At 51.4% G+C, this 23739-nt stretch overlaps 1 protein-coding gene across 1 annotated transcript in view; it reads left to right on the forward strand.

Moving 5' to 3' along the window:
* The window catches only part of PTPRS (protein tyrosine phosphatase, receptor type, S), a 98049-nt gene extending 79417 nt beyond the window's left edge, over nucleotides 1–18632 (forward strand). The window contains 13 exon segments of the mRNA XM_009895180.1: nucleotides 4714–4811; nucleotides 7566–7689; nucleotides 10477–10652; nucleotides 11229–11348; nucleotides 11478–11632; nucleotides 13550–13704; nucleotides 13707–13828; nucleotides 14305–14483; nucleotides 15391–15517; nucleotides 15597–15722; nucleotides 16790–16944; nucleotides 17657–17792; nucleotides 18264–18632. Of these exon segments, the coding sequence (XP_009893482.1) occupies nucleotides 4714–4811; nucleotides 7566–7689; nucleotides 10477–10652; nucleotides 11229–11348; nucleotides 11478–11632; nucleotides 13550–13704; nucleotides 13707–13828; nucleotides 14305–14483; nucleotides 15391–15517; nucleotides 15597–15722; nucleotides 16790–16944; nucleotides 17657–17792; nucleotides 18264–18332 (1742 nt within the window). The 3' untranslated portion in view covers nucleotides 18333–18632.
* Nucleotides 18633–23739: the final 5107 nt, after the last annotated feature.

Below are 23739 nucleotides of genomic sequence, written 5' to 3' on the forward strand. Positions count from 1 at the left end.
GGATTTGGGAGAGTTGGTCACCTGCCTCCCAGGGAATTTTGCAGACAGTTGGGTGACAATGGAAATGGGGAAATCAGAGCTTGAAGTGTGTCCGTGATGATGGAGAGATTGTGGTGCAGTTTGCAGGGGAGGACTCCGTAGGTGCTGTCTGAATTAGATACCCTGGGGTTTAGAAGAGGGTCTGCAGGCCCTTCGCCAGGCAGCCGCCCCGGGTGCAGCGGGCAGAGGGTCTGGTTCCTGTCCCCAGCAGCAGAACAGAGGGGGGACGCGGGAACGGGAGTGCGCGTGAGCATCTGCGCAGCTGGGAGAGGGGAAAGCGTAGCACATCAGAGATCCTGCCCTGGCCTAATCAGCACAAGAAATAACTTTCTTTTCCTCTTCAGATTTATGTTGGTTTTTTGGTTTTTTTATTAGCATGAAATTTTTTAAAAAAGTGTATATTTTATTTATTTATTTTTTACTGTTTTCTGCAGATTCTGGTCTGAGCAGCCCTCTCAGTGACCCTGAGTTTGACTTGGAAAGTTAGTTCCTGTGTGTTTTTGTTCCTGTTGGTTTCATTTTACACTCCCCCCATTATTATTTTTTTTTTCTCTTCTGTCCCTTTCCTTTCCAATTCTGTTTTGTTCCTGTTTTTTCTTTATTTATTTATTTATTTATTTATTTGCCAAATTCTCTGTATTCCTGCGGTGTTTGCCCATCTCATCCCTTTTCTGTGCCATCTGTTTGTCTGAACTGCGCTTCCAGTTTTACAGTATCGAATACCAGGCCTTTTGCACCACCAGGGCAGCAGCAGCATAGAGCCCCCGGTAGCAGCGTGGGACACTGTCTGTCCTTCTGTGTCTCTTTTGCTGTCTCAGGAGGAAGACCTGGCTTTCAAGGCTTCCTTTTCTCCCCGTTGTCGAACATGTTTCATTTCTGAAGCTTGGCTGAATGTCCCTCGTACTTATTCAAGGGCGGAAAGCCACCTTTTGTGCCCCGGTGCGTGTGTGTTGTGTGCGTGCGTGCCTGTGTTCTTGTGTTCATTGCTTCGTAACGTGGGGAAAGAGAAAACTGGAGCTGCAGCTGACGATCGCCTCGCTCTTTGGAGAGAGCCACGCAGGCACCTTTTCATGTCAGACGAGGAAAAGGGCCCTTTCCCATGGGTGGCAGGTGCCCGTTCCTTGGCATCGACTTGTTCCAGGAGCACAAAGCCGCGAGGCCTCTCCACGGTCCTCCGCACCCCCCGGGTTTCACGCAGAGTGCCATCCAGCCGCGGTGATTTTGCAAGGATAAATGAGCTCTGGCCCATGTAGCAGATGTTAGGGTGACGTTTCTGGCGAGTTGGCTGGTGCACAGAGAATCAAGTCTTTTGTGATAAGATTAGAGAGATTCAAGTGATTGAAACGTTAGATGAGACTGGCTCTGAAAGACTTCATCCCCGTTAGAAGCCAAGATCCCAGCTTGGCTGGGTGGGTTTGCGTTTTGGGGTTGTTTTTTATGCTGGGCAGGGAAGTAGATGTGAGGTTTCAGCTGACAAATGTGAAGAATCACAGATGCTGCTCGTGCTCGGAGATGTGAGGGCTGGGATGTTTTTCTGAAGAGTTTAATCCAAATATTGGTCTCTTTGGTATTGAATACTCCTGTCAATACCGTCCCGGTCCACCTGCCGCCTCCCCTCCACCCCCTCGCTGTAACAGAGGGGGTTGGGGGGGTTCAGGCCTTGGCTGAACCTCAGCCCACGGCAGCGCTCCCTCTGCCACCCTCGCTGCGGCGGGAGGTCTCCCTGGGTGGCAGCCCCGCAGGTAGCCAGGAGGCCGCGGAGCAGCGGAACCCGCCAGCCCTTTCCCTTCACCTCTGAATAAGAGTTATTGAATTAAAACAGGCAAAAGAGAAGCTGCTGCAGCTGACGCAGCAGTGCCGGCTGGTACCACTGGAAAGTACCGCTCCTGGCTTGTTTAATGTCAAACTCCTCCTGGATCTTAACGGGAACCCCGATGCACTTGGCATTTTGACCAGGAAAGTGTTTATCGCTGCAGAGGTTTCCGGTCTTCTTTTATTATAAAGAGCCCTAGAAATCGATCCGACAAGGACATTTCTGTCTTTAACAGCAGCAAAACAAGGCAGGTTCCCGTGTGCTCTCAGCCAGTGTCTGTTTGCAGCAGCGTGGAGGTGGGGGCAAAGAGACGGAGCTGGTTTTTAGGAGTCAGTCACACTCAGGATTTTTCCTGGAGCTTTTATGAAGGCAACTTGTGAAATGCCTTCAAGGGGAACGTGACTTCTTGTTCCCGATTGGCACAGGGACCTTTTCCCGTGCAGCCCACTTGCTCAGAGGGAATGACACGTACTGCTCCACGACTTCTAAGCCAAAGAGAATCTGGGGCTTTTTTTCTTGCTTGCTCATTATTACTAGGTTTTCTGACTGTGGGGGTTGGTTTTTTTTTCCCTTTTAACCTATGTGTGCGTCACTTGGGATTTCATTTATGGCACTGTGTTTCTAAGCATGCTTCAGCAAATAATCTCGAGCTTTTTGCAGCAGAGTCGAGTGTTGCGGCCAGGCACAGAGCTGCCCGCCTGCCTCCCAGCCCAGGGGGAAGAAGTCAGTGAGGGGGTGACCCGTGCGGATCTGGAGATGGTTTATTGAGTTGCCAGAAGTTGTTCTGAGTAGGGTTTGGCTTTGCTCTAATGCTACAGCTCAAGGTGTGTTTGCTACCCTCTCCAGCCCTTACTTTCGGAGGCAGAAGGACAGACGCTGAGAAAAGTGTTTATAATATTAACTTGGTTTGGCCTCTGATCTCTGGCGCCTCAGCCAGTGTGGCCTTCCCGTCCCACGCGGGCAGAGAGAGGACCAGTTCATCCCAACGTCCCCAGTCTATGCCCGTTGCTGTGGTACTGGGGTGTATGGCAGCCACCTTCCAGTACAGGGTGGGAAGCAAAGGAGAAATCCTTCTCCAGGTACAATGGGCTACAGGACAGCAAGAGACTAACTGGGAGCTTTTCCTCCATGAGCCGGGAGAGGCTTTCTGCCCTGATGCTCCGCAGATGAGAATGGAACCAGTGCAGCCTCCAGAATACTTTGGGGTTATTTTTGTGGGCTTTTTTGGTCTGCTCACCCCCTCCTTCTATTTTCAGCCAGACTTCCTTGTGCTTAAAATAGATGTCTAGTTAGCTTAGGAGAAACCTGTTGGAGTGGTGGCTCAAATCCCCGCTCTGTGGCAGACTCGTCCTGTCCCCAGGCCTGGGGGAGGCAGCATCTCTCCAGAAGTCACTGTAAAACTGAGGATGTCATGCTTGCTTTGCCATCTGTGTGCTGAGTTTTCAGAGTATCTGACCATGCTGCTGCCACCGCCGCTGCTTTGTCACACACCAACACCCACGGGGCTCGAAATTCTCCCTGGCTTCCATCTCTTCTCCACTCCTGTCTTTCTCACTGGGGGCACTGCCCGGGGCTTCTCGGCATGCTGCTGTCCTTGCCTGTCCGCTGTCATCGGCAGCGGGATGGGCTGGCAGACAGCATGGGAAGCCTTTGGAAAAACATAATCCAATGCAGATGAGCAAAGCACGGAGCGCTTTTCCACCCCGATTTGTAGCGTAGCAACTTGAGATGGTAGGACGGGAAGGATCCCTGCTCTTCCCAGAGCTCCAGCTGCCCTTCTCGGAGCAGAACGTGCAGATCACACTTGAGACTGAAAACTGAGTCTGCCTTCGCTGCTCAGCCCCGTCGTGGCTGAGATGTGCCTTCAGTCTGACCAGTGTGATGCAGCGTGGCCCTCCCACTACCAGCACATCTCGGAGGAGATGGGGGTCTTGTTCCATGGCAGTTCTGTCTCCCTCAATACCAACACACTAAGTGTGGGTGAGAATTGCGAGGGCAGCAGGTAAACCGGGGTCACGAGGCATCGCTCTCCCCAGCAAATTGTTTCCCATCCCCCAGACTGAGAAGGGGCAAGAGGCTCTTTTGCCCCTCCGTCAGAAAAGGTGGTGACCTCCGCAGCAGAGACTGCGACGGGTGGGTACAGCCTGCCCCGCCAGTGGGAGAGGGAGGGCGAGGACAGGGCATCATCCCCGGCATCACGTAGGAAGGACATCCTCCACCGGCTGTGAGCGGGAAGAGGAGCCAGTGCTTGACATTTCCATACCTGGTGGCACTCTCGGAGCGGCGAAGGTCAGACCGCTGCGTCCATGAGCTCACCAAAAGCTTTTCGAGCCAATGTTGTGCCAAGGGCAACTCCTGAAAAGCCTCCCCTGCTTTTCCCCCCATCTGCATTCCCTTCGCCTGCCCCACATCCCCGTGGTCGGCTGGATCCCTGCCCCTTCCCTTCTTTTGTGTTGGAGTTTGTTTATGATCATTGCGGGTGCTGTAACATTTGCTGCGTAGGTTCCTCTGGCAGCGTTTGCTCATTTTAAGTCCACTATTGGAATCGCTAACACGCATCTGCTCTTCGGATTTTCCTTTTTGTTTTGCTCTGATTTACACATTGAAAATGGGGCCATCATGGGAACACTCTCATTTTACTGTGGTGTTTTTTTTTTTAATTTCCTTGATTTTTATTTTTTACTTCCAAGGACACAATTTCGAGCCCTGAATTCTTCTCTTCTAACCTCCCTACTTTCATTGCAGATCTTACATTGTAATTTTTTTTCTTTTCTTGTTTCTTCTTTCTTATAAAATGTGCAACGGTTGTGAATTTTAGTTATTATTAAATGAGATTCTTTTCCTGCTGTCTTGTCTTTTAGGTATGCTCAGCCACCCACCAATCCCCGTTTCCGAGCTGGCTGAACACACAGAGCATCTCAAAGCTAATGATAACCTGAAATTGTCCCAAGAGTACGAGGTATGAGCGAGAGCGAGTGCTGTGCATGGTTTTGCCGAGCCAGGGAATTAGGAAATTCAGACAGGCCCTCATCCGGACAAACATAGCTTCATTTTTAAGGAGCCAGTTAGTTGAAATAAAAAAAAAAGCTATTTATGTATGGAAAATTAAGTACTTGCTCAGTGCTTTGCTCGATTCGATTCCAGATCATAAAAAAGAAAGAGGCTCCGCGAGCCGTCCCTTCCAAAGCGTGGGCGTCTGGGGCAGCATCTGAGCTCCCTTCACGCAGGGGGATGCATTTCTGGAAGATGACGGCCAGTGAGATGGGAGGGGGGGTGTCCGTGGGGGCGCCTCTGTCTTGCTGCTGAAGGTGGAGAGGACCAAGCCAAGGAACGCGATACCCAGTTTTGGATAGCTGTAGTTAGGCGAGATGAACAGTTGAGTCCTCCACAGCTGACACGGTCAGCAGCCACGGGGCTGAAGCTGAGAAAACGGGATGATTTGTACCTTCCTTGTCTTGTCTGGGGGTTTTGTGCTCTATCTTTTCTCCTTCCTGCTAACGTTTGGTTACTCAGATGGGCTCCCGCAGGGGACCAGCTCTGGCTGCTGGACTTGCATTTCAAACGACGATCCCAGACTGTAAAATTCCCACCTTGCCGGGGCTGAGGGCTCGGGCCGGTCCCGAGGCAGGCTGAGGGGGGAAGGCCAAGAGCATCACAGCCCCCACGTTCCCGCTGCCGCTGCGTAGCGTGGTATCCTCGTCACCAGACGGGGAAGGGCTGTGCGCTTGTACAAACCCGCTCCTGTCTGCTCGCGGTATTGCGGCTGCGTCAGCACTGCCTAAATCCCAGTGCAAATGCCCAGTGCTGCCGGGACCGTCGGCATGCGAGTTGCTTTCATTGCACATTGAACAGAGGACTGAATTTTTTTTGTTGTTGTTCAAAGACATAAAATGCCCCGATATTTTTAGACTAATAACTAGTCTAGACTGCCGAGTTCTGTTTGCAGGCAGAGAGCGAGGGGATGTTTTCTGAACAAAGGACTGGTTCTGGGATGCTTTCTCCCCGGTCTGCCTCGCAGACATCGGCATGCGTGAAGCCGCTCCGTCCTCGCGGCTCCGCATCCGCGGAGGGGAGGTTGCGCGGTGGAGAAGGCGCGTTTGCTCTGCTGGGGTCTTTCACCCCACATTGGGGCGCGGGGGGAGCAGCAGCCTGTTAATATGCTCAATCCAGATTTCAAAGCCTGATTTGCATAATGCAATATCCCAAGTGCCCTGGCTTCGTTCCAGCACAACCTCCTCTAGTGGGAGAGCCAGAGCTAAACAAACATCGCTAATGAAATGAATGCGAGGCGAGATTAGAGGGATAGAGAGCAAACAGACACATTACAACAGTATAAATACCCATTAGTTAGAAACGCTCCGCAGCGAGAGTGCAAGAGGACGTTTGTGTCGCTGCTTTTGTACTGGTGTTGCCACCACCACCGGAGCGGAGCTGTGCCCGGGGAGCTCTGGGCTCGGCGCGGGCAGGGGGGGACAGCGGGAGCCGGTGCCTGGCAAGGGCCGACCTCTGCCAGCGCGAAGGGCCGAACCCAGGCAGGCGTGCGCGGGACACTGTCCCCACCAGCGGCAGGCAGGGAGAGGGAGAGCGAACGGCGAGAAATGCAGCTCGACACGCTCCTGCCAAGCCTCCAGTTGAGGCAAACCCCTGGGGTTCTGCGAAATGATGAAGGAATTAAGCCCTTGTTTTATTTAATTCTCTGGCTGAGGATTTAGAGGTAAACGTAATTAACCTAATTTCCATATCTGGGACAGCTGGACTTTAGAAAAAAAAATACCAACCAGCAAACCTGGCATAAATCACCAGGACAGGCAGAGAGGATTTTTTCTCCCCAGTGCATTTAGTTGTTTACTGCTTCATCCCTTCTAGGAAAAAGCCATGTTGACTCAGTTGCTTCGGGCCAGGGTCCTTACCCCTCCTCTGTCCGGGGAGACGCGCTCGTCCCACCCCGCTGAGCAGGCGGGTGCTTGCCCCTGCCGGGCTCCCATCACGCTTTCTCCCCCCTCCACACCTGGGAGCCCTTCGGCACTGACTCGTCGTGGTCCCAAGTAGTGCTGTCTCTGCTCTCTGTGGAGCAGCTCAGTCCCCTCCTGCTGCCCATGACAGCGAGGGTTTTCCGGGATGTTCCATATCCCACTTGCACACCTGGTTATAAACCTTGTCCTAGCTTAAATGCCTTCTTCGCGGGTATTGGTACTCACCAAGACACCGCTATATTTATGCCCTCTTACTCATTGTTTAGCTTAACCGCGCGCAGGTTTAGCCTCTTCATCACTTCATAAATACATCATGATGTGATTGTTCCTGTTCTCTCCCAATCGCCGGCCGTTTGTCAGTGTCGGTAACGCGGGGCCGTAACTAATCCCGTGCAGCCTCGGCACGAGTACGATCCAAGGCCTCTGTATCGCAGCCTGAGATTGCACTGACGCTTTTGCCACCAGGTTGCACTGCATCACGCCAGAGGGGGACTTATCGCGGGGTCCGCTCTGGCTGTGCTTGGGGCCAGGGGCGGTGGGACGGGAGCACCCTGTGCCGCCGGGCTGGGGCTTTTCCCCAGCAAAGATCAGTGCTTGAGGGAAGCAAGTGGTGAATACTGCCTTCCTCAGCTAGACCTTCAGAGCCGTGATCTCTCCCCATGCGGAACAAGGTATTCGGAGCTTGATTTGCCGCTTTTCTCCTCTCTGACTCTTCCATTTTTTTTCCCCAATTCCTCCAGTCCATTGACCCTGGCCAGCAGTTCACCTGGGAGCACTCCAACCTCGAAGTGAACAAACCCAAAAACCGCTACGCGAACGTGATTGCCTACGACCATTCGCGCGTCATCCTGCTGCCCATTGAAGGTACCGTAGCATCTCGACTCCCACGTGTTAGCGCGAGGCTGAGGTTGCTGCACAGAAGCGTACTGCGCGCGCTCTTCTCCCTTTCCTGTTACCCTCTATTTATACTCTTCTCTTAACATCTCCCTGGGGGTTTAGCAAGCGGGAGATACCTCTGTAAACCAGGCATTTGTTAAATTCTGGTGACCGACATATTCCCTGGAGCTGCAGTCTCTCATTTCAAGGGTTGGTTTATCAAGAAACTGTCTTCCCTTTACTTGGAGATCGCTGCTCGATACGTTTCTGACTAAGGGGAAGAATTCAGACCCCATAGCGCTTCAGAGAGAGCGGGAAGAGGGCAGTGGGTGGCAGCGGATGTGGAGCGTATCTGTACGGCGGATGAATGAGAAGTAGGCACAGGGCTAATTGTACAAATGTGAGTGTCAGCAGCGTAGCAAAGATGTGGCTGCCGAGTTGTACAGCCGTAAAGATGACTTGATATGCAGCTCCTGCTGCAGTCCTGGCCCCTAAACGGCTCAGAATAAGCAGGGGTGAGCGTTAGCCTGGTAGGTCATACGTTGTTTCCTGAGCTTCTTGTGTGAGTGAGGGTGCAGTTGGAAAATTTACATTAAATTTCACAACTCGTGGCTCTTGACAGAGTTGCTCTCGCGCACGCTGGGATAAAAGAGGGGCTTTTGGTGGAGAGGAGATGGAGTTTAATAGGGCACCTGCTCTGATTGCTGCTGCCGAGATAGTATTGGAGTTTCGCTTGTCTCAGGTTGTGTGTGGCTGTGCTGTACGAATAAAGCATTTAAGGTCAGTCTCGCGTTGCCAAGAGCTGATCGTCCGAGCGGAGAGGATATGGCATGTCCTAATATCCCCTGGTGAATGCAAAGGTTAATTCAGAAGGCTTTGTGACAAGGGAATTGCTAGAATAATCTCCCTCTGCTGAGGTAACCCTGGGGGACGTGGGGAAGTGGAAGAGCTGTTCCTGAGGTAACAACAGATCACGGTGATTTGCCAAAAAGCTGCTCAAATCTGGATTGGTCTTGTCTGCCGTTAGAGGATTTTAAACATTTCTCATTGTGAAGATGACTGTGTTCTGGCTTGTTTTTTCGTCTGAGATTAATATTGTATGAGCCGAGGAAAGCAAAGTCTTTTAGAAGTTGCCTTGTCATTCAAGGGGCAAGAGAAGAGCACAAGCGTAGAAGCGAAGGACGCTTTGGGCTGGTGTCGGCGCTGGGGACAGCCGAAGCACGGGGCTGGATGCCGGCAGCCGGCTAACTCCGCTCGGGGGACATCGTGAGGGACCGATGGTGCAAGTGTGACGGGCCAAGGTTTAGTTTTCAAGCGTCTGAGAGGTTTTGGCTGGTGTGTTCCTTCCTCCCAGGCTGTATTTTATGCTGAGGGCTGGAAGATGAGAGGAGTTGGGAGGAGTTAGTTGTTGCTTTCTTTTTGTTTTAAATCTGGATTTGTCAAGGCTGCTGATTGTCACCGTCTGCTTGGTCAGGAAGAAGCAGTGGCTTTAATTCCGTGACTTCTCTGTAACTGGGCCTGTCACACGGCAAAACATTGCAGGAGCTCATGGCCACCATTTTAAATTAGAGAGGGGACCCGAGAGGGCTGGAGAGGAGATTAATTCCGGAAGCTCAGCCTTGATCACGTTCCTGCTGCTGCTGCACAGCCACCTTCCCTCCTGAAATTTCAGCTGGGGAAGGAATGGGGGCAGGGAACCCTCCAGAAATTTAATCAAAAGCCATTTCTACCAGCAGCTGAAATTACCGAGTACCCTTGAGGACTGGCAGGCAATTCAGCGTGGATTGCGCCTCGCCAACAGAAGCAGCGATGTCTATTGCTACGGCAGGATGAGGACTAGCAACCCAATTTCATATTGGTGCTGCTCCCCACCCTTGGCTCCCCCTCGAGACACAAGTTAAGCGTTCTGTACCGAGTTAATCATAGGTTAGCAGAAACTGCCAACCTTGCCAGCGCTTGACTGTAATTAGGAACGGGCCCGACCGCCAAACAGCGCGCACCCTCCGTGCCAATCTCGGAGGCTCTTTAAAGCTGAACCTGAACATCAGTGCTTGCCAGTGTCCATTTTAACTTCAGAGCAGTTTGCTCCTGCCATGTCCCAGTCGCCCTCTTCGCGCTGGCAGTACCTCCTGCCGTTCATATCAAACCCCTCCAGCAGGGACAGGCGAGCAGCTGCTACTCAATAGCCTGTAACTCATGGAATGGAAAAAGAAAACCCACTCGTAAAAATGACAGCGGACAATTTAAAGCAAGTCAAAGCCTGTAATTTCAAAGCCTTTGCTGGCTGAATCAAGCCTGGTTTTATTCTTTACTTTGTCCAGCTGTAGCTGACTGCCTGGGATTAGGCTATAGACCGCGCGGTGCATGGACCAGGTGCGTTTGCTGCGCAGGCTCTGGGCGTTCTGGGACAAGGACGAGGGTTTGTCCTATTTGAGACCAGTGAAGCAAGAGCCCCACGCCAGGACTTTTGCTCCTATAGCAACACTAGTAAGAAGACCATGGTTTCAAGGCTTGAGGTTCGGTCTCTTTAATATCTTTTGCAAGAAGTTATTTGTCTCCCCGCAATGCAGACCTTCGAGGCAGGAGCTTCAGCTGGGAAGGGCTTGCGAAGAGCCTGTTACTCCCGGCTGTGATTCTAACCCAGCAAACCATGAAGGCTCTGGGGTTTTTGCAGGGGAATTATCTCCAACAACATTCCTGCAAAGATCTCCTCGCGCTTCCAGCTATACCAAGTCCTGCACAATCCCCTAACTTGCTTTTGCTGGTTTAATACAGGAATTGTGGGCAGCGATTACATCAACGCCAACTACATCGACGGCTACCGGAAGCAGAATGCCTACATTGCCACGCAGGGGCCGCTGCCAGAGACCTTCGGAGACTTTTGGAGGATGGTGTGGGAGCAGCGTTCAGCTACTATTGTTATGATGACTAAGCTGGAGGAGAAATCACGGGTGAGATGCATGAGAGGGATGACTAGTTAGTCATAATCCCGGGGGATCGGAGGGGAGGGTTGGGGAACAGCAGATCCCTTTGATCTGCAGCCCACGTTTCTGTCAGTGGGGGATTTCGGCCTGCTTCGCCAGCACCCTGAAAGTTCAGTGATTCATTGCTTTTAAAAAAACAAACCATTCACCCTGGAAAGCTGCAGCCTCCTTTGCGGCTCCAGGAGAAGGGGACGCTCGATCCCATCGCATGCTTCGTAGGTCTGTCTCGGAGTTAATCATGTGGCAAGTTTCACATTCAGTTCTCATGTTTAACAAGCCCCAGTACATTCGCTCTAATCTTCAGGATCATTCCAGTCTATTGTCTACGTGATTGATGTGGTGCATCAAAGCCTGTGCTTAGTCGGAGCTTCTCAGGCCGGGTCTGTCCCTATCCCAGTGCTCTGGAAAGACATTCCTCACGCCTTCCCTCCCCTTCGGGCCCTGGCCAGCTTCCCCTGCAGCAACACCAGGGCAGCTCTGGAATGAGCTTCCCCTGCAGCACAGGGTTTGTTCCAGCGATCTGCGACGCCTCTTGTCTTCCAGATAAAGTGTGACCAGTACTGGCCGGGCCGAGGTACAGACACCTATGGAATGATTCAGGTGACGTTACTCGATACCATTGAACTGGCCACATTCTGCGTTCGAACGTTCTCCCTTCATAAGGTAAGCTTTCTCCCGCTCCTGTTTTGTCCCCAGAGGTGGGCTGTGGCGCACTCTCCTTACACAGCACAGACGGGGTACGGCGGTGTGACAGTACCTCCCGTCACTCTTGGTGCTCTTTTGTCTTCGCAGAATGGCTCCAGTGAGAAACGGGAGGTCCGCCAGTTCCAGTTCACAGCGTGGCCTGACCACGGGGTACCCGAGTACCCCACCCCCTTCCTGGCTTTTCTGAGACGGGTGAAAACCTGCAACCCCCCTGACGCTGGTCCCATTGTGGTGCACTGCAGGTACTGATTTCCTTCACCGAACTCCTGCGCGGGGCGCTCTGCGAGGGAGGGAGACGTTCAGTAGGATGGTGATGTGCAGTCTCGTAGCGAGTACGCAGCAGAGAAGAGCTGTGCTGCACGGGGGATTCCCAGCCAGCGTCCGAGGAGGATACTCGGGGTTTTCATGGAGTGTGGAATCTCCTGATGTGATGCGTGGTTTAATTTGCACCAAATCACTTAAATCTTGTTCGCGATGGGAAGCGCTCTGTCCTGTCCTGTCCTGGTGCTGTGTGTAGGGGTTGTTTCCTGTCGCAGCGGGAAAGGGGGAAGATGGAGTGCCACCTAGGAAGCTGCTTGGTGGTGCCGCATCGGGTGTTTGGGAGGCAGAGCTGCCTCGGCTGTCAAAGAGGGAGCTGACAGTGACGGAAATAGGGGGTTTTTGAGCGCTGCAGCCATTCTGAACTGAAGGCCCCTATGGGCAGGTAGCGTTCCCTAATTCAATTTACAACCCAGCGAGGAACGCTTGCAGCCTCAACTCAGATAAATCCGCGCGTTCCTCGGGAGGGCGTGCAGGAGCCTGCAGGTTCCTCGGCACTGAGGAAAGACATCTGAATTTTAGAGGCTGCTGGGGAAAGCTAATCCTGCCTCTCCTAGAGGATGCCATTTAAACAGTCTTTGTGAGTGGGCAACTTATCACTAACCTTGCAGATGGCAATTATCGCGCACCTCTCAGAAAATGAATAAAGAGAGCTGTCAGCTCACAACGTGCAGGAACCAGCTCCCAGATCAGCTGCTAAATTTGTGCCAAAGCTCCAGTCACCTGCTTGGTTCAGGTGTGAGGCAGTCTAATTAACAGAGATCAAGGGGGCTCTATGAAAAAAGGGACTGCACTGGAATAGTAAAAGGAAACCCTTTATTAGCAGCGGCAAATGCATAGACCTGCAGAGCCCTGCTGATTCACAAATGCCATTACACACAAGTTTGATGTTACCTCGATCCACAAAAACATTTAGGAAAAGAGGTGACACATGTTATTCATTACAACATCAGTAGTTTCTCAGCTGCTGAAAGATCTGAGTGATTAAACATGCTTTTTAAGCCTTTAGATTGTGCCAGCCTTTTGTTCAAGCCTCGAGCCCCCTACCTGGAATTGTCATAATTGTGTGTCTGCCGGGAGAGCTGTCGTCCCGGGGGTGTCACAGATGACGAGGCAGGAGAAACGGGGCACATCAGTACGGAGGGGCAGTCGGCACGTCACCAGAGACACATTTTCATCTTCTGTCCTGTCCTCGGGTGACATAAGCCCAAACTTGGTTGCGGAAGTTTCTGCTAAACTGAGCTGAGACTGGAAGCAAACCTCTGCACGTTGCAAACTCGTTGGGTCTAAGCCCTTCTGCGTACACGGACCGGCACAGATGAGGGGTTGTGGCAGCACTGCCCCAGGTGGCGCTCGGATAAACGGCTTTTTAGGTTCCAGGGGAGGCTTTACCAGACCTGGTGCAGCACTGTGCTCACGCACCAGAGCACCAGTGACTTTGGAGTCACCGCTGTCCTCCTCTGCACGCTGTACAACTGTCCCAAACCCTCCAACACAGTCAAGGGCAACACAGCGAGGTGAGTGGGCAGTAACACTCTTCCCTTAGGCAGGTTCCTTTAATACAACAAAATAACTGAAACGGCTGGACCCACGCGTTGGGCTGGTTTGCCAAGATTTCTTTTGCCTCGCTCCATCAATAGCTGTGTTCACAAGGCTTTGGTTCCTTCCCAGTGCCTGAGTGCATTTGTTGTTCACTCTCTGCCTTGTGCATCTGTTTCTACCCTGTGTTTACTGCTCTTTGTGGCAGCGGAAACATCCTCCCGTGTGGGCGGCCTTTTGGAACATCTTTCTTCAGTGGCAGAATAGTCCATCACTTCATTTTTTTCCCTTTTTCTTTCCAGTGCGGGCGTTGGCCGGACCGGCTGCTTCATCGTGATCGATGCCATGCTAGAGAGGATAAAACACGAGAAGACGGTGGACATTTACGGGCACGTCACCCTCATGAGGTCACAGCGCAACTACATGGTACAGACAGAAGACCAGTACAGCTTTATACACGGCTCGAGGCTGTTGCTTGCGGCAACACAGAGGTCCCAGCTCGGAATCTCTACACCTACATCCAGAAACTGGCGCAGATTGAAGTCGGAGAGCACGTGACAGGCATGGAGCTGGAGTTCAAGGTACTGGTAGATGCTTGAATGGGGACAGTAGTCACGGGGGAAGCTGCGTATTCCTCACAAGAATTTGTTCTGCTGGCGCTCCCGTGTTGCAGACAGGGAGCCTTTCTGCGGCTGATGGGAATGTTTTGGTTCCATGTTAGAGAAGTAATTACTTTTCTGACTTAAGCTACCGCAGTTCCCAGGGGAGAGAACTACCTCCCACTGCAGGAGGCATCTCTGGTCATTTCAAATCCAGATTGAATTTGCTCACTCTTTAGATTGAGTTTTTAAGCTTGCTTTTTTTTTTTTTTTCCTTTCAAAGTTTTGCTGGGGAAAAGGTCTCAGACTCTATTCCCGCCCAAAAAAAAAACCCAAAGGAGGGCACACCAAGCAGAACAATGGGGTGGAACATGGAGGGCAAGTTAAGTGGGCTGGCCCAGGGCTCAAGCCAAAACAAAAAGCTGAACAAATGGTTGTGATTCTGCTTTTGCCCTCAGCGACTCGCCAACTCCAAAGCCCACACCTCCAGGTTCATCAGCGCCAACCTCCCATGCAACAAATTCAAGAATCGCCTTGTCAACATCATGCCATACGAGACCACGCGGGTCTGCCTTCAGCCCATCAGAGGAGTGGAAGGGTCAGACTACATCAACGCCAGCTTTATTGACGGCTACAGGTAAACCGCACCTTCCTGCCCCGCCGCCGTCGGGGAGTTTTCCGTGTGTGAGTCTGAGGACGCAGCAGCACCGAGGGATGGATTAGGTCTTAGCAGGGGAAGTCTGTTGTTCTGTCCCATCACCTACCTATCCCGCACGTGGTGGGGCAGTACTAGAGGCAAATTCCCTCTTGCTGATGGCCAGCAACCCACACGCAGGCTCAAATAGAGACTTCTGATAAGCTTTATTCTCTGTGGTCTTAAAATTACTCATCCCCTAAAGCAAACCAAACCCTTCTCCAGCTGCAGGTCCCAAACATAGAGTGTCAGTGAGGGGGTGGATTTTGCTGTTGGGAGGTTTCTAAAAACAGCTTAGCCTTTTTATTACTTTTGTGATTTGGGGACATTGCAATTCTGATGGCTTCCCACGGGCAATCCGTGCCATGTGCTCCCGCCCGAGGAGCTGCCGCCCTCCGCTGCCGTGCTCGGAGCCTGGCCGGCTAAAGCGGAGCCCTCACTGAGGGGACAAAGCAACCCCGCGTGCGGGATTCCTCACCTCCCGCTGCATAGCCGTGCCTGGCAGTTGAATTCTCGCTGCCACTCGGGCCCAGAAAACAGAGATTCTGGTTGCAAGAGTCCAGCATGCCACATGTTACGCCTTCTTCCATATAGGGTATCGTATTAGACTAATCTGGATTTGCCCCGTGGAAGCAGTAATTAGAGAAAGCTTCACCGCTGGCTTTTTTTTTTTTCTGACCATTACCACCAAAGACACCTCCCACCCCTTCAGACCTCGCGCTGTTCTAGTTCTTCCCCAGCGTTTCCGTCTGTTTTCCTACTCTCCAGCTTTTGTACGCGTTTCCCAAAGCTTCTGCCCAAGCAGTTCTCCACCCCCCGACTCACCCCCTGTGTTTGGGCTCGATTTCAGACAACAGAAGGCGTACATTGCTACTCAAGGGCCACTGGCAGAGACCACTGAAGATTTCTGGCGGATGCTATGGGAGAACAACTCCACCATTGTCGTGATGTTGACTAAGCTTCGCGAGATGGGTCGGGTAAGCGCGTGCTAAGGACAAAGATGGGGGGAAGCCAACAGCACAAGGGCTAACGGAGACCTTCCCTTCCCCCTGGCAGGAAAAGTGCCATCAGTACTGGCCAGCGGAGCGCTCTGCCCGGTACCAGTACTTTGTAGTAGATCCCATGGCTGAATACAACATGCCTCAGTACATCCTGCGAGAATTCAAGGTCACTGATGCCAGGGTAAGTGTGTGCTGCGCAAGGGGCAGTCGGCGCTTGCGAGGGTTGTCGCTGGGGCTGGGCTGGAGTGGTTCAAAGCTGTGCAAGAGGGAAGGTGGCTCACAGAAAGCAAGGGAGTTCGGCGTGTTTTGGCCCCCCCTAAGAAAGAGTGAGGTGTAAACACTTTCTCTGTGAAAGTCTGGGATTACCATCAGTGGAGGAGAGCTTAGTTGTGATGAGGAACAGGACACACCAACACACGGAGATTGCGCTTGAATGTATCTTCTTACAAATTGAAAGCAGTTGTCTAACCTCTGCTCGCTAATCACAGTAGCGAGTCACTTTGTTAGGGATGGACCCGGCTCTTGGTTTTACCTGCAGCTTATTGAAAGTTGATGAAAGCAGAAAATAGTGTCTCCCAAAATGCTCATAAAAACACAGACTTGCAGAGAAAATGTGCGCTTCTCCTCGGGTTTTAAGAGGAGCCTCCGTTACTTGTATTCAAAGGGGCACATTCACTCCCATAATCTCAGATTCAATGTCAGATTTCTCCTCTGAAGGAATATGTCAGTGCCCTCTGAAATTTGTTTAGCAAATGTAACTCTCGCTCTCAAAGTAGAGTCTTCTGAGGCTGCCAGTATGAGAGAACCCGATAACTCTATTTGCAAGGTTGAGGAGGAGGATGCCTCATCAGTCCTGCTAGAACAAGATTTATCTTCCTGTCAGCTGTAATTCTGACACTGTGGCAACTCTTGCTCAAGATTGATAGAGAGGCCATAACCTCACCTTGAATGTTCCTTCGCTGAAGACTCCATCTGTGCAGCCTTTGCTGTGGTCAGAGCTTCCCGCGCACCCGGCAGGAGCACAGCTCCCTGCTGACGAGCCGACTCCAGAAACGTCAACTGCACCACGAGCGGCTTCAGCGTTATGTATATAACATACATCTCTCTTCACTTGATTATAACACAAAGTTGGTTCACCTCCTTGTGCCCCTCCTTGTGAGCTAGCAACAAAAGGGGGGAATTTTTTGCCTTTTGTACTTAGTGCCACAAATACAGGATGTTTTAAATACTACTGTTTTCTCCCCCCAGGACGGTCAGTCACGAACCGTTCGTCAGTTCCAGTTCACTGACTGGCCAGAACAAGGCGTGCCAAAATCGGGAGAAGGTTTTATCGATTTCATTGGACAGGTACATAAGACCAAGGAACAGTTTGGCCAGGACGGCCCCATCTCTGTCCACTGCAGGTAGGCACACGCAAATGGAAACATCTAATTCAGCTGCAGAGTCAAAAGAGCAGAAGGAATTAAAATCCTACAGCTTTCTCCCTCCTCTCCCAGCCCATCTTTGCAGGCGGATGTCCTGGGGGTGTTGGGGGGAGGTGGGGGGCAAATACTGCTGCTTCTGCAGCACACTCATCTCCCTTCAGACCTGGGCACTGCCCAAAAGGCCTCTGACCCTTTTGATCTAGGGGAGAGGTATGAAATGCTGCTACTCTGAAGGAGATGGGAACCATAGTGTTAATCAATATTTGACCTGCAGAATTAGAGGTATTTCTTAACCAGTTCTGCACCTCTAACAAGGCTGGGCTGTATTTGCTGGTAGCAAGAATTGCACCTCCCTACCCCTGGGCAGCACGGGATAACGTGTTCTTCAAATTATTTCATTTAAAAAGCTTGACATTACATACTAGTAATAATTTTCACACTGAATGCTCTTTACCACTACCCAAAGCTTTTGATTATTATTTTTTTTTTATTTCACATTCTCAAACGTTTGTTAGGGTCACATGCTCTGGCAGTTTTACTATCTCCTACCTCCTGGAGGACTCACCGAGGCTCTCCAGTTCTAACACGTTCATGTTCATAAGACACAGCTCAACCATACCGCAACCGCAGCGTTTAGAGCAGCATTTGAACGCCGTAACGTAGTTTCCTGATTTTTCTCCCATTCCTGCAGTGCTGGCGTGGGCAGGACTGGAGTGTTTATCACATTGAGTATCGTCCTGGAAAGAATGCGTTATGAGGGTGTTGTAGATATTTTCCAGACAGTAAAGATGCTGCGAACACAACGACCTGCTATGGTGCAAACAGAGGTGAGGGGGAGTGGGGAGCCCGGCCCCGGCACAGCTCGGAGCGCTGCGGCTGCAGAGGGGACTGGGCACAGCGCGCTTTTTGCCTTCATTACCACGAGCACAACCTTAGCTGAGGGTGACTGAGCAAGCCCAGGCTGCGCTGCTTATTTTACCTACGTAATACAAATTCCCATTGTTATGAAGTCTCTTAAAGGTTTCATCCCGCTCTGCCAGCCCCGATTCTTGTCTCATCCCCACCTCTGAGGTAAGGGCACTCACCTGCCTCGAAACGCAGCCCCCGCTGGCCGCAGCGCCAGAAGGGTCGGCGGTGGGAGGACGCACAAACAGTAAAGGGATTTCCTTTCCCAATAGTTTGAAGCTCTTTGAAAATAGAAGATGGTTCCTGCCCGAGGATGGGGTAGCAGGAGAGCGGGGAGGGATCCTGAAGGGCTGCTCCAAACCTCTGAAGCCGGTTCTCTTTACTGTCCGCAGGATGAGTACCAGTTCTGTTACCAGGCAGCGCTGGAGTATCTGGGAAGTTTTGATCACTATGCAACATAAAAAGCCATCCGTTGTGCAGACTCTACCAACCACTTAAGTCCTGGAAGGCCTCTTTTGACCCAGGAGGAGCGCTTGAACTTAGAAAACTGAATCAGAAGAAGTACCTTTTCATCTGGACAACGCATCGGGGAGCAGGGGGGAGGATTGAAAGGAACACCCCTTCAGGAACTCCATGTTGTAACCTGGACCGTGAAGAGGCAGCTCAGGAGATCGCTGAAGGACTGCTTTAAGTGGTGAACTGCTCTTGTTACCTCAAGTGGTGTTCGCTGTGGAGGACGTATGGACATCATGAAACAGATCCAAAAGCTAAAACACACCTTGCGAAACGTTACCGCTGGAGAAGGGAAGGAAACCGACTTTGGTTACATCATTAGAGTTCAGTTTATTTACTAATATAGTTGGCAGTCTTTAAAGGAAGTCACTTGCAGAATTGAAGGTGTTCTGTAAAAGATAAGAAAAGGAACTAAATCTCAACACTTAGGCAAACTTAGGGTCAGGAGTTCTTCTAGCTGGAGTCTTAATAACCTCAGTGTCAGCACTGGGATGACCCTGGGCTTACAGGCACCTTGCAAACAGCATTCACTGAGTGCCCCTGCCACGCCAGAGGTTTTATAGCTCACATTTTGAATACTTGGAACATTCCTCATTTCTTCTAATTCCAAAATTTATTTTTTAGGATATTTAAAATTATAGAGAGAGAGATCCAAACCCCAGACCTGGCTGTGTGGTGAGGCTCCCTCCCCTCCCGCACCGGTGGGACCGGCAGAGGCAGCAGCTTCCCCGCGCTGGGTTCGCTGACTGCTGGTTCTGTTCCCCCCGGTCAGCACATCCAGCTAACGCGAAGGCATTCATTTGAGCGGTGGCGGGACACCCCCTGAAGAAAGGCAGCCCCTTTCCCGTCCTCTTTGCACCTTCACACCCCCCCTCCTGCTGCCAGCAGCCGTGCTGCCCCGCCGGCCCCTGCTGCGGGAGGCCAGGAGCATCTCCGAAGGGAGCCCGAGAAGCGCCCTTAAGAACCGTATCCCCAGTAGCCAACCGCTTCTCGCTGCCAACCCCGCACCTCTGCCCACCGCGGCGCTGCGGGAGCGCTGCAGAGATACTCTCAGGACTGTCCCGGTACCGCGTCACCCCGAGCTCGCTGGCACAGCTGCCAACATGCCCTAGCTGTATAAATAACGGGGAGAGATCAAGTAAGACACATTCAATGGCATATACTGTGAGTGGCTTTCTTTAAAGTATCGATGTAACTGTAACAAGTGACATTACCTTTTTTTTAAATAGTGTATTTTTTTCCTTTTTTTTTAAAAAAAAGACAAAGAATATCAGTCAATGAATTTAAAAGAAAAATTTGCTTATTTGTTCATATTATGTTCAAAGACAGTCTATTTTTTCACTGTAGAAATGTTACGTGTAATGGCTGTGATATATAAAAATGCAGTGCAAATTGCTACTTCTACATATTGCTTTTCTACCATTTAAAAGGTTTAACTTGCTCATGTAAGTACAAAATGTCCTTTCTGGATTTTTTTTTTTTTTTTGGGTTCTTTTGTTTTAAACCGCAGACATATCGGCTGTCTCTGGCGGGGGGTGAGGGGAGCAGGCAGGCCAGACGCGGTGGCAGTGCCAACCCCCTCCCCTTCACCGGTGGCCGTGTTGCCCGGTCTTCACAGGGCCAGAGGTGAACGGGGAGATGAAACAATACCTGTGTCTTATGATGATGACTGAAAACAGAAAGACAGCGATTTCGGAGCCATGGCACACGTCAGCGCACACACAGATTCTTTTTTAACATCAAAGGTGTACTGTAGGTAACGGCCCACGTCTGTCCGTGCGCTGGGTTGTAGATATAATGCTCTCGCAAGTGTACGTGAGAAGGCGTTTTCTTGCAGAAGTGCGCAGAGGACAGCATGTCTTGGAAAAGACGCACTGCCCTGAACACTGCTTGCCTGTGACTTTTCCTTTTTTTATTTTTCTAGAAGGGGTAATCATGGCCATCAAGTGCTACCCGGAAACCCCCAAACAATTGATTTCCTGTCTTTAACTCAAAAAAGAAAAAAAGAAAAAAAAAAAAAAAAAAAAAAGAAACGAACGAAAGGCTTCTTCGAGATTTTACTTCTTATTTGTGTGAAAGTTGCCCAAATTTCTAAGTATGTTGCAGCAAAATCTTACTGGACAAGTTGGGGGGAGGGGGGAGGTTTTTTTCTTTGTATGAGAGCAAAGTGCTGTTGCTTTCACACTGTTATTTCAAACTGAAACAGTAAGTGGTTTTCATACCACTGTGTATGTAGATATATTGACTTTGTATTAAAGGAAGATTGTCTGAAAGGCTGACTGCAAACCTCTTTGTGGGTTGAAGTGGGCAGCGAACGACGCAGTTACTGCGTGTAACGCAGCGACTGCAGAACCCTCCTCTCCGGCGCCCGCGGGCAGGTAGCAGGTTGCTCTCCCTCGGCTGTGCTTATGCTCCTTCTAAAAATAGACCACCTTTACATGCCAAACATGTGGCTGCAAAGAAATGAGCTCATTTGGAGCGCTTTTGGCCAAGTAGCTGCAGTGACACAGGGATAAGCTCAGCGCTCGTTTAGCTACGGCAGTGTGGGCTTTGGCACGAGCGGAGCCAGGACTGCGGCTGCACCGAGAAGCCGCGGGTGCACGCGTTGTGCCTCCCTTGAGGTTCAACACCTTCAGTGATCTCCATTTCTGCTGACGTGTCTGTGTTGCCGTTATGTGGGACGGTGGCTTTGAAAGGAGCGGATCCCATCCCCTTCCCTGCTCAGCCTGGAGCCCGGGATGACTATGATGATGATGGTGGCTCCACACCTGCAGGCAAGGGAAAGAAAAAAGTGTCTGTGAAGAAGTCTCCCTGAAGAAACAGATGTACTCAAAGCAGAAGGCAGCGCAAGCCAAAGGTCCTGTTTGAAGCTCATGGCCACAGCAGACAGCACTCTCCCTCGTTACGCTGCCGGAGGTCTGTTGAGGGGAATGGTTGAAGACAAGACAGCAGCTCACAGCTCCTCCCGTGCCTGGGAAAGCCCGTGCCACGCGCTGCCGCGACCTACAACGCAATGGGGTGGCAAGGCTGAAAGCAGAAGACGTATCTGCTCTCTCAATGCCAACATGAGCCGCTTAAAAGTCTTTGTGCAGCAGCGCTGGAGCCTGCCGAGCCGGAGCAGGGCTGTGCTGACGGGGGGCTGCCCCCGGGGAGGCGCAGGACGGGCTGAGCATCGCTCTGCAGCCCCTGCAGGACAGATGAGAGCGCCGCGGGCAGCAGCTGGTGAGGACACAGGGTTTGGAAGCAGCAGGAGGAGGAGGATGGGAGTACTCTGTATCAGGTTGGGTTTTTCCCTCCCCTTTACAGCTGGGCTGTGCCAGCACAAACCCGCTCTCCTGACCAGCATGACACCACCAGCGGTGTTTTGGCTCAAGGTTAAGGTGGGGAAGAAAAAAAATTAGTGAGTTAGCATAGCCCCATGATCAACCATCAGGTGAGCTGTGACCCCAGGGAATCACATCACCCTCAAAATGGTGTTACTCCATGTGATGGGGGGGACGACCAAACAAACACCAAACACCAACAACCCTGATGGCACAGGAAAAAAAAAACCAACAAAAAGCCCTGGTTTATGATTATGTCTCACGTACCCAAGTACCTCCAGGCAATGACATCCATAGTAATGATTTTTGACTCTTCATAATCTCCCAGACTCAAAGATAATTTGTAGCACTGAGCTCTACAGATCAGCCGTGCAACACAGGACAGGCACCTTTCATCACCCTTACATCAATCAGGGTGTTGATTCTGGTGCTCACTTTATGTTATCATTGAAGAATAGAAAGAAAAAAACCAACTGATTTTTCTTCTGAGCTCTGTTCATCAGCCGCCCGCCCTCTGTCCTGTGCCTGCCTGCTCTCCTGCATGCTCAGCAATACTATTCCCGTCTCTCTGTGACACTGATCACTCCCATCGCCGCTCTCCGGCCTCTTATTTTTGTTCTATCCTTTTTTGACCTGGTGTGACCATCCCCCGTGTGGAGATGCAAAACCCCTACAGAACAGAGCCACATACCACACGGGGTACAGGAAGGTGAGAGACAAAGAGAATTGGAACAACAGCTGGAGTCTAAGTAAATCTTTCAAAAAAAACCCAACCAATGCTGTAGGAAGCCAGTTAGAGAAGCAAATACAAAACGAAATCTTCTCGGCACAAGAGTAAAGCTTAGAAAAGCTGCACAGCCTTAACACCGTCACCGAGTCCACCTTGACACTGTAGCAGCGATGGTCCTACAGCAGCTTCTCTCGGAAGGTCAAGAAACAGAGTGCCATCGCTACGAAAAGCCCGTTACCATCTCTGCCTTCTGATTTCCATTGCATCGCTCCACGCAAAACTTCAAATACATGAGAAGAAACTTAAGCAGCGTCTGTAGCAGCAGTAACCAACCGGGCTCCCTCCGGCTCCTCACACAAGATCAGGACGAGCACGTGGGAGGAAAGCGGCAGCAGAGCCCTCCGTCGTTCACCGCCAACAGACACACTGGGATGCTCCGGAGGATGATTCTGGCACAGAAAAACCCATCTGAGGTGTCCCGATTTGGCCACCCAGAGAAACCCCCCCTGAGAAGGAAGGGAGCTGAGACACCAGGAAACCCCTCTGTGGTTCGCTGCAGCTGGAACAGGCGGAGACGTCTGGTTGGGACAGACCACAGGTGACCAAACCAAAACGCTCGGGGGACTGGGGAAAAAAGGGAAAAAAAAAAAAAAAAAAAAGCCATTGCTCCGGGCTAGGCAGGGGCTGACTCAGACTGTCAGAGCCAAACCGCACTGGTCCTCGCGCTTTCGGATACCTAAAGATACCTGCTCGCAGCTGAAAAGCCAAAAGGAGGTAAGCGAGGAGCAGCTGCCACATCCAAACTCCTCAGGGCAAAGAGGGATGACGGAGAACCCGCAGAGACCTGATCTCGGCTCCACAAAAACCTCCTACCTGGAACACTCGACTCAGCTCAGCGTAATTCATACTGCAAAGCTTTTCACGGAGTCGCGCTATCACACAAGATAAGCAGCGGGTTTCATGCTCTGTCTCTGCTTCAGGTGAGGACATCCTCAGCCTCAGCACCACGAACACACTGAGAAACCCGCACGTAACCGTCCCGTTGACGCAGCACATTGACTGGTGCTCATAAGCTGCTGAAATTACATTCTAACTCGCAGTTTCTGAATGCGGCAGACCGATGTGGTCGTGCTGTGATTAAGCACAAATGACTCCGGGCGCCGGGATGCGCGTGGTACACCCTGGCTGCACCGCGGCGCTGAGCCACGCTGCGAAGAGCAAATGGAATCGGAGTTCTCGGTACACGTTCAGTCTCTCGGGGTTTGCTCTGCCAGACAGCACCGGCCTGACACCCGGCACGCA

The sequence above is a fragment of the Charadrius vociferus genome, unplaced genomic scaffold (assembly GCF_000708025.1).
Source record: "Charadrius vociferus isolate BGI_N301 unplaced genomic scaffold, ASM70802v2 scaffold291, whole genome shotgun sequence".
NCBI classification, from domain to species: domain Eukaryota; kingdom Metazoa; phylum Chordata; class Aves; order Charadriiformes; family Charadriidae; genus Charadrius; species Charadrius vociferus.